Consider the following 15,870-nt stretch of genomic DNA (forward strand, 5'->3'; position numbering starts at 1 on the left):
CGGTGCTTTTCTCCTCTCCTCTGTGTTCGTGAGCAAGCTATGTCCTTGACATTGGCCCAATGACAGCCGATGTAAGAAGCAAGCAGGTGCATGAAACCAGCTTGCAGTGTAGCGCCTGGCTCTGTAGCTACAGTTGGAGCCCTGAGGTCACACAGAACTCACTGGACCAAGCTTCATGAGAAGTGGATGGTTGGAGAGTCAACACTTGTGGGAGACTCCATCTTGGACTATGCAGTGCTCATACACTAAAAATCCACAAGATGATGAGAGCCACTTTTGCAGCCCTTGTCAAGACCAGCAGAGCTGTCCGGCAGAGCTCAACCCAAATTGCCACTTCACAAGGGATATACATTTTTTTCAGTTGATTAAGTAGATGTCCAAAAAAGAATCACACATTTCCTCTGCCTTTTCTTTCAGACCATATTTTTGACTACTGAAATATTATAATGAGGTAATATTCTTATTAAATCTTTAGCTAACTGATGTAGAGATAGAATTGACTGATTTGAAGCAAAATGATGACATTAGATGAATCGACATAGAGAAATTTTCAGGTATTGGGCTGAGGAGAAATTCCTTCAAACCACTAAAGCATCATTAAAAACAGAAGTTAGGTATAGGCTTCAGAGACCTGAGTATCTGAAGAACACATGGCAATCTGTGAAGGCTCTGTAGAAAATGGTAAGCATAGGTTTAACAACAACTTTAGTGTGAATCCTATTTACAGAGATCGTGGAGAAAGAGAACCAAGTCAAATGGCACCCCAAGTCAGAGCGTGCTGCCTGCCTATGGACCATGCTGTAAACATGATCCCACCTGAGGGTCTTTTCTCAACCTTGACTCAAACTACCAACGATAAAAATGAATTTTTAGGACAACCTAGAAAATTTGGTAAAAATAGTTTATTATACTGCCCAAATGTCACTGTTCATTTTTATTAATCATGACAATGGCCTGATGATTTTGTCAAAAATGATCAAAATTATAAAACTGCATGCTTAATATAGAGGTAAAATAATATCATATCTGGGATTAGCAAAAGTGTCTAAATCTTAATGAATATGATGCATCAATCAAGATTCACTGTACTAGTGTCTACTTTAGAAGATGTATAAAATTTTCCACAGTAAAACAAGTAGTTTTAGATAGAGGATGTAATTTATTCTACTTTTCATAATTTCCTTTCATTCTTTCCTATTAAAAGTCCCAGAGTCTAAGAGTCTCATCAAAAATCAGCATTCATGCCAGGCATGGTGGTGCACACCTGTAATCCCACCCTTGGAGGCTGAGAGAGGAGGGCTGCCAGTCAGAAGCCAGCTTGGCCTCTGTAGCAAGACCCCGTCTGAAGCAAGCAAATTAGTGTTCAGCCTTATATGAACTTAAGCTTCCCATGGGGGAAAAACCTCCTGCTTTATTAATTGACCCTATTTTTCTTCCATCTTTGGGAAGAGGGAACTACTTACAGGTTGATCAATGTTTTCTTTAGTGACAGATGACGTACAAAGACCGGAGGAATTCGCTGCTGTGATTTTCCGATCCAGGGCAGTGCTGTGAAAGGCTATAAATGTTCTAGTATTTGCCACATAATGCCACTTTTGATTGGCAGCCCCATTGCTATGTGGCTTGTATTTCTGAAAAATGAAAGAGTGACAAAATATGGACTCAGAAAGACAGGCGAGTTTATAAGATGGTGGAGCAGGCATTCTTTACTGGATAAATTTAGAAATACAATTACTCATAACTTACTGTAAATGATGGTTACTGTCAATATTTAGGAATTACACACAAAGCTACATAACATTAAACATACTTGATTCTCAAAACCAAAAACCAAAAAAACAAACTAAAATTTTGTAATTCCACTATTTTTGACTCCTAACACTATTTTGTGATTTTTTTCTGACATTTTAAAAGAACATTAATTATTTCTTCTTAGAAAAATTATGCTTAGGAAATTAGGGAAATTCCTAAATAGTTGAACCTGCAGGACATTTTTTTTAAACATTCCCTTTAATAAATAAATTGGCAGAATAAATGACCATGTGTGCACGTGTCATATCTGTGTGTGTTGTGTGTGTGTGTGTGTGTGTGTGTGTGTGTAAATCATGAAAATATTTTAGGAAAAGTTTCTAGAATTATTATTGATTAGATCATTTAAGATTATGATATTGACCAAAACAGCATTTTTAGAAACATTATTTGACTTTCTGCTTTCCCAACTGTATTTGAATTTACCTATTATTTTTATGTTCTTGCCTACCATACATGCACAATATCTCCCTAAACACCAACTCACTAAATGAAAACACAATTTGTCGACATCTCAATATGCGTTTGATTGATATTAAAGGAAGTGAGTTTTTAAAAACCCAGCTTTAAAAATTCAGCTAACTATGCAATAGAAACAGGATATGTGTTTTAGTTCTATTGCTTGCATTATTATGGAAAGTAATTTTGTTATTTGATTATAACATTCTATGAGTTATCTCAAGTGTAATTAAATAGACATAAGCCGGCAGGTTAGCGACAGGGAAGCATATCATGCCTCAAGGAACTTTATAATTTATAATAACTACTGTGCCTGGTAAGATATAAACAGCATTGAAGCTCTTAGCACTAATTTAGTGGGTCAGACAACAGAGGTCCCTCCACGATCTGGAGAACCAAAGGCTAAATTCTCGAGCAACAGGAAAGGATCTAGTGGTATTAACCTGAAGGGACTCGTTTCCACTTATAGATACATGAATGTTTTCTCAAAGACTTATTTAATACATAAAATGGAAGCGCTGGTAATGGGAAGATACCTGGAAGTTAGTCGGAATTACCTTATGATTAAGTTTATTCTTTATAAACTAAGACACATTGGGGGTGACATTCATATCTCCAACTGTTATGAAAATGAGTAGGGAGCGGAATGTGTGCCGCGTGAGGCTTCACCTAGCTGTGGCCCCTGTTGAGGAGCCCCCATAGGAAACATGAAAGGCTGTGTGTGCTGCGTCTTCAGCACAAATGTCTAGTTCTTATTTACCACAAGGACAGAAAACTTAATTAAGCGAACTTCAGAATCTATCCAGATTGCTGTGTCCTGATTTGGGATTCCAAACTGCAAAACAAGTTTCCTCATTAAAAAACACAGAATAAAGCAAATGTTCTGTGGAGATGATTATGCTGTTTGGTGGAAACCAGGGTGCAGCTTCCAGAAGGTGGATGCAGAGCTGGGACGCTCATAAGCTGTTTCTTGGCCTATCAGGCAGCATCACACGTCCATTTGTGAGTGTTTGGTTCTAAGGAGGGGTGACAGGAAAGAGCGTCAGGGTCTCTGCCCCAACCTCAAATGAAGCCTGCATTAGAGGTACTGCAAGTGAGTTTCTTAGCAGAATTACGACTGTGGGCTCATGACCTCCCAAAAGAAGGACAAGGTCTCTTCCTCCAATATCTATGCCGTGGGGCCTTGCCTGTGCTCCCCATCAATAAATTTAGGTGCACCAAAAAGCCATCACCTTCTGAGGTTGCAAGCTTCTGGAAATCTGTAGGGACAGTTTCTCCTGCTTGCCAGTGTGTGACTGTAATAACTGTCCCCACTTTTGACTACCAGCAAGCCTATATTCACCATTGACCAGAATAAACCCAACTGAGGTATCTCAACATACTCAATTTAAAGTCTAGGCAGGGTATTGCAAAAAGTATTTTAACAGTGACATTAAAAACAACATTCTAGGACAGCTATCCCTTTGCTCTGTAACAAGGGGGCATGGAGTCTCGCTGCAGCTTCCTGAAAGGGTATAGCTTCTTGTTGGCCTGTGTGTATCTTACCTGAATGATAACTGGATAGCCCTGGGCTTCATTTTGAGCCTTGGTCATAGACACTGCCAGTACAAGGTCAGGGTTACTCACGAGGTGAAAGGTCCTTAAGAAGACAGAATTAGTCCCACTATGTAACAGACTGTGGTTAATATAATTGGAATTTCTATACATTTCTGCTATGTAGAAACCCAGTTTTCTTTAGGTCTCACCGTCTTATCAGAACAAATAAGTTATGATACTCCAATATAGATATTATCCATATAATAATTTATGTATAATGTATAAACAATAGTTTGTGTTTATCATGTTTAATAGTTCCTCATAATCTATGTACCCTATTTAAATTACGGTACAGTTTCTCTCTCTAGATTCTACCTGCCCTGATATATCTTTATCGCCCTACGCTTGCTGTTACTGAGAAGCACTGAAGATGATGAAATGAAGTTTATAGTTTTGCTGCATATGATGGAATCCTGGGTCCATCTCTTAGTACTGTATGGCATTAACAAACTCCACATGTTTCAATTTATCCATCTGTGCACTGGAATAGTGTGCACCCTGTGGGAGTTGAGTGAGTTAATGCATGTCAAAGTAAATACCATAAGGGAAACTGTTAGTTGTAATGGTGCATTTGCTTGGCTTTTTAAAGTATTTTCCTGGGGCTGGATTGATGGTGCAGCAGTTGAGAGCACATACTTCTCTTCCAGAGGACTCAGGTTCAGTTCCCAGCTGCCACACTGACCCACAACCGCCTGTAACTCCAGCCGTGGGAGCTTGGGTACCTTCTCTGACCTCCACAGGCACCTGCACTTGTATGCTCATTCCTACACACAGAGAGACACATAATGGGTAAAATAAATCTTAATATGTATTTTCTATTAAATTCTCATGTTTCCAAAGGAGATTTTCTAAAACCCAAGATGTATGTTGAGCATTTTAAAGATTTTATTGGTGTGTATACTTGTATATGTTCATGTGTGTGTGCAAGCCTCTGGAGGCTAAAAGGGGGAGCTAATCACCATGGAGCTAGGGCTGTAAGCCATCCCATGTCTGTGCTAGGACCCAAGCTTCAGTCCTCTGGAAGAGTGGGAGTGTTCTTAACTGCTTAGTTCTCTCTCTAGCCCCTATGTTGAGTTTTTTTTTTTTTTTTAAGATTTATTCATTTGTTTTCACGTGTGTTTTGCCTGCATGTTTTTCCATATGCCATTTGCATGCCTGGTGCAGATGGAGGTCAGCAGAGGGTACTGGATCCTCTGAAAGTGGAGTTATCAATAGTTGTAAACCACTGTGTGTGCTGGGGACAGAACCAACATCCTCTGGAAGAGCAGCCAGGGCTCTAAAGCATGGGACCATTTCTCTGCCCCTCAGTTGAAATTTGAAAGAGATCTTGGAGCTAGTACAAATCCTGAGAAATTAATTTCAAATGACTGAGTGAAAATCCTCATGTCATTTTTCTTATATCACTTTGAAACACTAAAACGAATATTCAAACAAAAGATTATTACTCTGGATTTTGTCCCTATTTTCCTGAACATGGTTACATTAGAGACCAGTGGTGGCATTTCTGTCATTGAAAATATAAGTAACCGACCTTGAATATAAAATGTAATGGTGAGAATAAAAGGACAGAGAGAAAATGGGGATTGTATATATATTACATATATAATATAGAATATCTTTTTTCTAAAGACTTAAAAAACGTTCAGAAAGCTTATTCAATTTTCTGAGAATAAAAACAACCCACCCTTACTGTAAAGAATCACAAAGTTCTGGAAAATAGAAAACTTAAAGCCCATCATATGGGTGAAAGATGGTCATCTAATCTTACAACCTATTTTCTCCTCCATAGTTAGTTAATGGGGTACCACTGAATTTCCAAAATGGATATTTAATTTTTTGAAATGCCTCTTCAGCTTTTGTCAGGGCTTGGTCCTGCAAGACCTCACCTCTGTGGGCTCAGCTGTTTTCATACATGTGTATTTCTTACATGTGTATTGGCACTCAATAATATTCAAATGAGCAGATGATTGCTGATGTCCTGCAGCGACCCCCTGAGATGTCACTACCTTAGGGTCCACATTACCCAGAATAGATCCACTTATGACTTAATGCTTGAAATTACATTCATCTTGAGATCATTGGGGCACATTGTTTCCACCTTGCTCTTTTGTATATAGGGGCTTCATGTGGAAGTTTCATAAGCACATGCTTCTTATAGAAAGGAAATACTTCTTGCTATTGGTAAGTACCAATTAATGGTACTGTCAAAACAGGGAAAGACAAAAGCATTATAACAGCCAACTATCCCCACCAACTACCCCTCATTTCCCCATGGCTTGACACAGGATAGTCTCAAGATGGTCAAGTTGTAGAGTTCCATAAGACTGAAACAGACTTTAGTGTTACCCATGCCTAGAGTCTTCAGAGCTGCTCATAGCCCATCAGCTAACAGTTTTAGGCAAATTTCTTTTCCTGTTTTTAACTGCCTTCTAGGCTCCTTTCTCTCCAGCACCCAGAAGAACAAATGACCTAGCTAACCAGGACTCAGAGCCACAGGTATCTCTCTCACAATGGCCATGGAAGCACTTCCAAGCTTGCCCAAGTCAGAGTCACGTGGTCACCCCCCCCCCATGTTCACCTGTACTCAGTCATGCCTGCATCCAGATCTAAGAAAAGTCTGGATTTTAAAATGGGATTTCTGTGCATGTGAATGTGTATGTGTCTATGTATATATTTGTTTCATATGTTTTTACTTTGGTCCATCTTCTCTTGGTAGTTTGTGTGTTTTGTTCTATTCTAGTTTGTTTTCTAAAGGGAGAGAGACAGAAAGGTGTGGAGGTGGGTAGCTTGGGTGTTGGGAAAGATCTAGAAGGAGTTGGGGGAGGCAAAACTATATTAAGAATATATCATACAAAAAAGTCTTTTTTTAATTTAAAAAAAAAAACAATCACAGGACCTTTACCATGATCCAGAAAAACAAAGAAGAAAGAACCACTAAATATAGCGCATATATCTTTGTACGCTAGGCGTCTAGTTAGAGGAACAAGAATCTTGATCTTTTTAGTTCTTTGCTGAAGTTCCACCCCTAAAACAATACCTTCAATGACCCATAGCCTTCATCTGTGGTGGTCAGGATGCAGGATGGTAGTTCAGTTTTCCTAACTTTGCTTAGAGTTGCTATGTATTCTAATATGTGGTCAGTTTAAAAGGAGGTTCATGGGTTGCTGAGAAGAAACTGTTTCCTTTAGTGTTTGGTGGAATGCTCTGTAGACGTCTGTTAGGCCCATTTGATTTATGATAATCTTGAACTCCAGGATTTCTTTATTCAGTTTTTGTCTGGGTGGTCCGTCTGCTGGTGAGAGTGAGGAACTGAAGTCACTCACCATCACTGTGTCACGGTCGGTGGGAATTTTGGATGGAATAGCATTTCTTTTATAAAACTGGGTGCCTCACATTTGAGTTTGTAAATGTTAAGGGCTGTAACATCGTGGTATATTTTCCCTCTGATGAACATACAGTGTCAGCTGAATGAATAAACTGTGGTTCATATAACTAGTCGTTTGCAGGGATAAAAGCCTATTCTCCTATTGTTCATCCAGTTTGGTGTATAAACCTCACAATTCAGCGGGTTTACCTGCTTTCTTCCTTATGTGTCCAGCGTTGGTTCCCATCATCAGATTTCTTCTCCACCAAAACGACCTTTGTGCCCGACCGGGGTTTGCAGCCCTGTACACCCAGGACCAGCTGAGGAGCGGCAAAGCTAATGATTCGCCTATTTCTGTACTCAAATTCCTGATGATGCAGCTTCTGCAATTTACTGTGCTTTGGGAAATGGCTAAGGTTAAAAAAAAAAAGCCTATTAGTGACCCAAAAACGGCCCCGGAAGTGTATGCACTGGAGATGCTAAGTTCTGCTGGTCAGAGCTGCCTGTGGGCTGTGTGTTAACTTGCAGTGATGAATAGAACCGAAGGACAGCAGTGAGGCCATCCATCAGCAATGTGCTTCTAAGCTGGGGGGGGGGGAGGTAGAACCCTGTGGCTGGATAGATGGGTCAGCAGGGATGTGTGCCGGCTGCTCCTTTAACAGGTCTGAGCTCGGTCTGCAACACCTACATCCAACACTTAGCTCACAGACACCTCTAACCCCAGCTCTGATGGAGGAGTTACTTTCATTTAATAAAGAAACTGCCTTGGACCATTTGATAGGCCAGCCCTTAGGTGGGTGGAGTAAACAGACGGAATGCTGGGAGAAAGAAGCCGAGTCAGTCAGTCGCCATGATTCTCCCACCTGACACAGCTGCAGGTTACGATCTTCCCTGGTAAGCCACCTCGTGTGCTATACACATTATTAGAAATGGATTAGATCAATATGTAAGAGCTAGCCAATAAGAGGTTATAACTAATGGGCCAGGCAGTGTTTAAAAGAATACAGTTTTCGTGTAATTATTTTGGGGCATAAGCTAGCTGGCGGCCAGGAGCAGGGCAGCAGGAACGCAGCTCATAGCTTCTCACAACACAGCTCCAGGGATCCAACATCATCTTTTGGCCTCCACCAGCTTATACTCAGATATGGCATACACACACACACACACACACACACACAGAGAGAGAGAGAGAGAGAGAGAGAGAGAGAGAGAGAGAGATGTTAATTTAAAAAAATTAAAGTAGAATCCTTAATTCATTTTTTAAAAGAAATAAATGTTTATTTAAGAGATCTTTTGAAAAATTTGCCAGCTAAGAGAAAGCAAGTTCATATGGAAAGCAGTATAGTTAAGGAATAAAAGGTGAAATTCAGGCAAAATGAGGAGGCAGGGGAGAGGCATGCAGAATGAAAACAGAGAAGTAATTGTGTTCTGTGCAAACTGAAATGTTTTTTCTTCTTGCTGCTGGGTTCTGGGCTCCAAAATTTCAGCAAAGAACTATCATAACCAAATAAGGAAATGCCAGGAAGTTAATTTAAAGAAATCTCTTACTTAAGGACCACAAAACATGAAGCATATGTGTGGCATATCATCAACATCGAAATACACTGGCATATTCATCCAAAAGCTCTCTTAAGCCTCCACTGTGTGTGTGCTCTAATGGTAATGGCTAAATCTGTGGAAACTGTTTGACTCACATGTGCTAGTAGCCACTATAACATCAAGCAATCAAGCAAATATCTAAAGATTGTGGAAAAATACAATGCATGTTATATTCCTAACATTTCATTGGATGACAACCAGAACAAAAATGTTTAAAAGGAAAAATTGTATTTTCCTAGCTTCTTAAGGTATTAAGAACATCCTCGTTAAGGTTTTAGTAAGTTACCCACACGCTCATCCAATGAATACAAGCGTTCCGATTCTATTCTAAGTTCTCAGGAGTCAAAGGCGGCTGGAACTACCATTTAGTAAAAAGAGTCCATCAGATACCCAAACATCATGTCAGCCTGCACAGGAGGAGCTGAGGGGTAAAGAACATGTCCTTCCTACATGTCATAGATGCTGTGATCAGCATCACAAGAGAAGAATGTGCACGCGGGCACACACAGCAGCCAAAGTAAAGATGTTAAGGAATGTGCTTGTAGCCGCACAAGGAGAGCTAAGACCAGACCGAACCTTCCAACAGGAATCCCATGCAAACGTTACCTGTGTTTCTTTTGGGGCTGCACATTTTCCGAGAGCTCTTCGTCCGTTTTCTTTGGAAGGCTGTCGCCATTAGCAAGGTTGTACGAAGGGTCCTGCCAGGCATACTTGGGCATCCTGCGACAGGTTTCCATGCGGAGATGGGCTCTCGCATGTGAATCTCTGTCAAGATGCAGGGGCAAAGTCAAGTCTAAGAGTGCTGATGTATATGTTCACAGAGTCTCCAGCTGTAGCCTGACCACAGCCTGCAGGATACTGGCACTTCTGTAGATCATATTTTCACAGGGGTGCCTAGATCGGGAAATCCACTAATGCACCTCTGTTGGTAGATGCCTACAAACAAAATCCCTCAATGTCATAGGCTACAGCATTTATTTTTGTTATTTTAGTTTAGAATGTGGGTCCATGTATTATATTTCAAAATTCTATTAAAGCTATTAAACAGTAGTTTGAGCAACTCATAGTGGACACGAAATGACACTCCTCACACTGGTGCTTAAGTGGCTCCTGATTTTGTACAAAGCAGTATAGCTCAGATGACCAGATTGCAGGTATTTATTCTGAAGATGATATTATAGAATCTTCCTCTCAATAGAGGAGCCGAAAGTGACTCAAATCACAGCTGCATGCATGTTTTCTAATTGAGAAAAACACATGAAAACTTTAGAGTAGCATAGTAATTTTGAAAACTCAAGACAAAGGGGCAGGAGTAGCAGCCACTGTTCAGATCCGCGGACTCTGAACTCCAGGTTGTTCTTAGAACACATCTGCCTTGAGTAAGATCAGGACAGAGCATTATGAAGACTGTTCTGCTGAGGGAGGTATAAACACACAGGCAAAGCAGCATGAATAATTCAGTCCTAATATGCAGCTGGGTAAATAAATTCTTTCTCTGGGATAGGCTGCGATCAACAAGGTAGTGGTGATAATTTGGTGTAAGCACCAGCATTATCAAATGACTGAAGTCTTCCAGGCCAACTCTGGTGTTAATACATCTGGCTTTGCACGTTTCAGTGCCAGGGCCAGTGATGCTTATGGGTATGAGGTTGGAGCGCAACCAAGGCCTCTTTCCAAGCCCAGGCAAGCTTCCCTGGTCAGCATATCCCCAGTTGTTGAAAAGACGCCAGTGCCATCTTGTGTTTGAAACAGAAAGCACAGCTCCTCCACCCTCACCACACAGTGTCCTATAGTCTACTCTGAATTCACCAGCCTTTGCTAGTCCTGGCAAGACAAACGCAGTCAATTCTAGAAAAGCATTTTTAAAATCTATCTTGTTTAAATAATTAATCAACCAAATCTCTTATTCATAAGATGCATATTCCACTAGTTATGTATTTCTTTCACCAATATTTATCTAACTTCTGGTATATGCCAGGTATAGAACTCTCTGTGCTGGGTACAGTAATGAACAAGACAGGTAAGGTCTTTGTTCACTATGCTCCCATTGTGTTGGGAAAAGGAAAGATAATAGACAAGGAAATGAGTAGCCACAGCTAGCTTCCCTGTAGAAGAAAAAAGGACACTGCAGCGAGGAGTTGCTTTGCTGCCATCTGCAGTGCTTTAGAAGTGAAGCCAGATTCCTCTCTGAGGCCAGCTCAAAACTGAGGGCCCAGAAGAATCTTGCTATTGAGGAAGAACATTCTAGTCAAAAGCAAATAAATAAATACAATTGAAAACATCAAGAATGCATTGATTCATTTGAGGAACAGTAAGATGCTGACATGTCAGAGTGAGTAGTCATGGAGGTGGTTCCAGACAGAGCTCAGGAATTAGGAAGGGACATTCTCTGCAATATTGTGAGGAATGAGAAGGCTGTCCCCACTTTCTGTGCTCTGTACTTGCTTCCCATCAGCAGGGATGTAGACTTAGTGCCCAGGCTCTTTCCCACACTGCTCCTCCTTACAGGCTTTGGCACACATCTCTCCACAGAACCCAGCAATGAAAAAAAGCCTGCCTTTCAGCCCTGAAAACATACATACAAATAACATATGGACTGAGTGGGTTATATTTAGAAACATATATGTATGTACATACATGCGTGTGAGAATAAAAAGAGAGGTCATGAGTTTGAAAGAGAGTAAGGAAGGGTAAATGGGAGGGTGTGGATGGAGAGAAGGGGAGGAAGCAATGTTGGAATCAAATAATCTCAAAAAGAGAAGAGAAGGTCCCTTTTAGATTTATGTTCCCAAAACTTGCTTGAATCACCTTTCTTAATCACCTTTCTTAAGTCACCTCAGTTCTTACAAGCTAAATCCTCCAAAGATGCAGACTGACGGATTCCAGAGAAATCACACAAGGACTTCCTAACGTGGAGTTTTGTCATCAAAGATGTCTTACCGGTCAGGGAGGAAGGAACATGAGAGAGAGCAATGAAGGATATGTGACATGGAAGGCCAACGGGGGCATTTCGGAAGAAGGTGCCTATGGCAGAGCAGAAGGGAAGGTGGAGGAGGGCAGTGGGGGTAACTCATGGTGGGATGGACTATGAAAACCCATGTCTTTTCATGACAACTCAAAAAGAGATAACTAAAAACACAATTAAATAGATACAGAAGACATTGTCATTGGATATAGCTCAAAGAACGAGTGAAAGTTATGTTCAAAGAGAGACAGCCAGGTATATTGACAAGCGAGGACTGAAGGCCTGCCAGCTAAAAGTGGAGTTCATCACAGGAAAGCATGAGTTCAAGGGGCAGAGATTTCTGAGAGCTGGTCATCTGTCTTAGGGTTCTTTTGCTACGAAGCCACACCATGACCAAAAAGCACGTTGGGAAAGAAAGGGTTTATTTTGCTTATACTTCAGCATTCTTGTTCGCCACTGAAGGAAGTCAGGACAGGAACTCAAACAGGGCAGGAGCTTGGAGGCAGGAACTGATGCAGAGGCCATGGAGGATGCTGCTTACTGGCTTGCTCCACATGGCTTGCTCAGTCTGTTTTCTTATAGAACCCAGAACCAGTAACCCAGGGATGGCACCACCCAGCATGGGCTGGGCCCTCCCCCAAGGATCCCTAAATGAGATAACATCATACAGCTGGATCTCATTGAGGCATTTCCTCAGCTGAAGCTCCTTCCTCTTTAATGACCTGGCTTGTGTCAACTTGACACAAAACCAGTCAGTAAATCATCAAAGCAGAATGAGCTTCCTTGTGAGCCAGTGGCACCTGGACTCAGGGAATCTTTGAGAGCCTGGGTCACAAAACCTGCCTGGGGTGTTTGGGTGAGAACCAGCAACCCGGTGTGCTGGGAGCTATGAGTTCCCGCACCTTAAGGACTCCAGGCCTTGTCGTGACTGATCCACAAAGCAGATCTTTGCTCTAGAAGGTTACTCCTTTTTCCTCACTCTGTTTTGTCTGAGTGCAGCCTGGTAATTTAGAGGCCAGAGGAAACATTTTTCAGAAGAATGGAAAGCTTGTTAGGAAAGTTTGTGTCCAATTACCTAACTTTTATAGGAGACGCCACATGGGAGAAGAAACTCTCCGAAAGCAAAAAACTGCTTGCCAGTGCCTGTATTGTTTGGAGACCTGGACTAGGTGAATGAATCACTTGTCAGATTAAGAAAAGTGCTTCCTAAAACCAGCTTGCTACAAGTTGGTAGCAAGGCAGGCCAGCAGTGGCTCAGCAGGTACAGGGACCTGTCACCGGGACTGGCAGCTTGAGTTTGATACCTATAGGCCACAGTGGGAAAAGAGAAGTAAGTCCTTATCTTCTGACTTCTGCACCTGCAGTGTGGTGCATGCATTGCATGCGCACACGCGCGCGGGCATGCGCATACACACACACACACATTCAAAATTAATAAAGGCAAAAAAAATAAATTTGTAACAAGGATAAGTGAGTTTGGCAATCGCTGGGCTCAAGTCTGTATGAACTCATCATACCCTTATTCTGCCTATGCAGAGCATGTGGGGTTGGGTCTTTTGCCACACAGAGGCCCCAGGTCGGACAAGAAGGCACAGGGCGAAGAGGCCCGACATGAACATCTCCATGTACAGCACTGTCTAAATTTAGTGAAGTCACCACAGATAGGTGTGTGACAAGAAAGAGAACTTGAGGCAGAAAGAAAGAAAGAAAGAAAGAAAGAAAGAAAGAAAGAAAGAAAGAAAGAAAGAAAGAAAGAAAGAAAGAAGTATCTGCAGTGAGCATTAGGTATCTTCAGGTCATAGTTTGTCACCTATTAGAAGCTGGTATGCTAGACAGCAAGAAGAGATGTGTCAAATGGAAGTGACCATGAGGTAAAAGCGGGGCCATTATCAGGCAGGGCTGAGGGCCATAAGAGGGAAGGTTATTACTCAGCTTGTCAGCCTAGGCTCTCCCGGAAGCACTGAAGGTAAGATAACTGTCCACAGATGGACCTTAGAGAGCCTAAAAGGATGGCGTTATGACGATCTTCCAGAAAGCGATTTCAGTGGCTCAAAAGGATTCAGTGTTTACTGGGACAAAACATGGTGAGAAAGAAAGAGAGGAAGGAAGGAAGGAAGGGAGGGAGGGAGGGAGGGAGGGAGGGAGGGAGGGAGGAAGGGAGGGAGGAAGGGAGGGAGGAAGGAAGGGGAAAGGAAAGTGCCATGCTAAGAGAATGTTGTAGCTGCATCGCTGAAAGGAGCGGAAGGTGATGGTTAAGGCCCTGGTTCTATTGGTCTGTCAGAAACTGAGTGAATACGGTATGACAAGTGATGGAGCTTCAGAAACGTCTCTGAGTTCCCTGCATGGGCTCCACACTGCCTCAGGTGGAAGAGCTGCAGTCACACAGTACTGGCCCCTTTTCCAGCCACAGTGATGACTTACTTACAGAGCGTCTCTGGGAGCATTTCCTGGTATTAAAGCATCATTTTGCATCTGAGTTCCCTCTGGTCCTTTCTCTTGCTTCTCTTCTTCAACAACGACTACAGGTTTATGCACAACGAGCTTGCCCCCAGACACAAGGTCACTTTGGACTTCTAAAACGAGAGCTGAGAAGAAATGAACCAATTGCAAAGACATATTAGTCACGACTGAAGAGCACCAGGAATTCAAAATTACATACTCAATGAAGGGCAAAACCTTCAGCCTTTGGGCGTTCTTTAAACTAAGAAGTTGGACTTCAACTGGATGCTTGCTAATTCTTTCCTCTGGAGATTTACTTAGACAAAAGTACTAATAGTAGGTATTTCCGAGGTTAATTTAACGATTCTCTATTCCAATTATTCAAACAAGCTATAGCATTTCCATATACGTCTTTAGATGGTTCTCTGAGATTCAGACGCAAGCATGACATCCAGTACTGAGAAAGGTGTATAAAACTGTGGGGGATAATGGTTTTTCCTTACCTTGGTAAGGAAAGGGGAAGTCCACAAGGGAGAGAGAGAGATATTCCAAGAGAAACTCAAAAGTCCAAAGACAGGAGTAGGGGTAGGGGTGGCAGAAGTCAACCATATTGTTATGTTGTTCCTCTGCCGCCGTCCATCTTGTTTGTTGAGCCAGGGCTCCCTACGGGGAACTGAGCCTGGCTGATTAGGCTGACTAGTGAGTGAGCCTGTCTCTGTCCCCAGTGCTGGGATGGCAGGTTCTTGTAACCACACTTGACTTTTCACAAGCGTGCTGGCAATCAGCCCCAGTGACGAGTGGTTTACTGACTGAGTTGACTCCCCAGATGCTAACGACAGTTTTTGACATTCAAACAGCATACTGTCCTGAGACGACAACTATATAAGCCAAGAAATACAGCATTGGTGTGTGGGTTCCCCACAAGCCTTTCTCTCCTACTTAGTGTATAAAGAGTTTACCTTTTAGTATTGGCCTGCAGGGACAAAGGCAGAAGACAAAGAATACTAGAAACCAGTGCTAGAAGTTGCATTCCCCCTGAGAGGTGTCACTGTGGAAACACTAGGGGAACATCAGGCCTCTGTGACATGACCTTCCTCCTCCCGCATGGCTACATGCATGTGGACTTGGCTTTCTGGACATGCAGCTAATCAATTGCCAAGAAGCTTTCTGGAAAGTTCCTAAAGTGGTTGGCAAACAAGGATAAGGTAGCTCCCTAGCCAGAAGTAAGCCAGCTACCACTGCCTGGTTCCAGGGAGTAAGACAGCAGGAAGGAGGCTGAGCCAGGTAGGAATCCATGGCCCACTCCCAGTCCTGTCCAGGCCAAACGAACAATCACCAGTGACCTCAGACATAGACTTCAGCCTGGGAGTCCAGGAACAAGATGATCTATGTCCCAAGTTCTTTCCTTTCAGCCAAGAGAGGGCTCTGCAGACTAGAATCTCTTAGCCCTGCCTATTAGATTGATGACATAAACAGATGGTACAACATTAAAACATGATTGGACATCTAATCCTCTTTCCTTGATGGGAATGCATGGGACTCACAAATTACATATCTGTAAAACAGAAAAGGAATTATGTTGAATTGTTTTTCTTTAACCGTTGGCTCTTCGGAAGTATAGTAGGTAATAAAATATGCA

The 15,870-nt window shown here is 42.0% G+C and overlaps 1 protein-coding gene across 5 annotated transcripts in view; it reads right to left on the reverse strand.

Moving 5' to 3' along the window:
* Dcdc1 (doublecortin domain containing 1) overlaps window positions 1-15,870 on the reverse strand; it is a 154,422-nt gene that overhangs the window by 32,760 nt on the left and 105,792 nt on the right. For 4 of the 5 annotated variants that reach the window (XM_050147094.1, XM_050147093.1, XM_050147095.1 and 1 more), the window contains 5 exons: window positions 14,218-14,377; window positions 9,434-9,592; window positions 7,439-7,639; window positions 3,814-3,907; window positions 1,464-1,631 (listed from right to left, as the gene is read on the reverse strand). In XM_050147094.1, the coding sequence (XP_050003051.1) occupies window positions 1,464-1,631; window positions 3,814-3,907; window positions 7,439-7,639; window positions 9,434-9,592; window positions 14,218-14,377 (782 nt within the window). Of the gene's footprint in view, window positions 1-1,463; window positions 1,632-3,813; window positions 3,908-7,438; window positions 7,640-9,433; window positions 9,593-14,213; window positions 14,378-15,870 lie in introns of those variants that run through there. The other variant, XM_050147098.1, reaches the window with a different exon arrangement.

Source organism: Alexandromys fortis, unplaced genomic scaffold, assembly GCF_014885135.2.
Source record: "Alexandromys fortis isolate MF-2015 unplaced genomic scaffold, M_Fortis_MF-2015_v1.1 scaffold_12, whole genome shotgun sequence".
Lineage (NCBI taxonomy): Eukaryota > Metazoa > Chordata > Mammalia > Rodentia > Cricetidae > Alexandromys > Alexandromys fortis.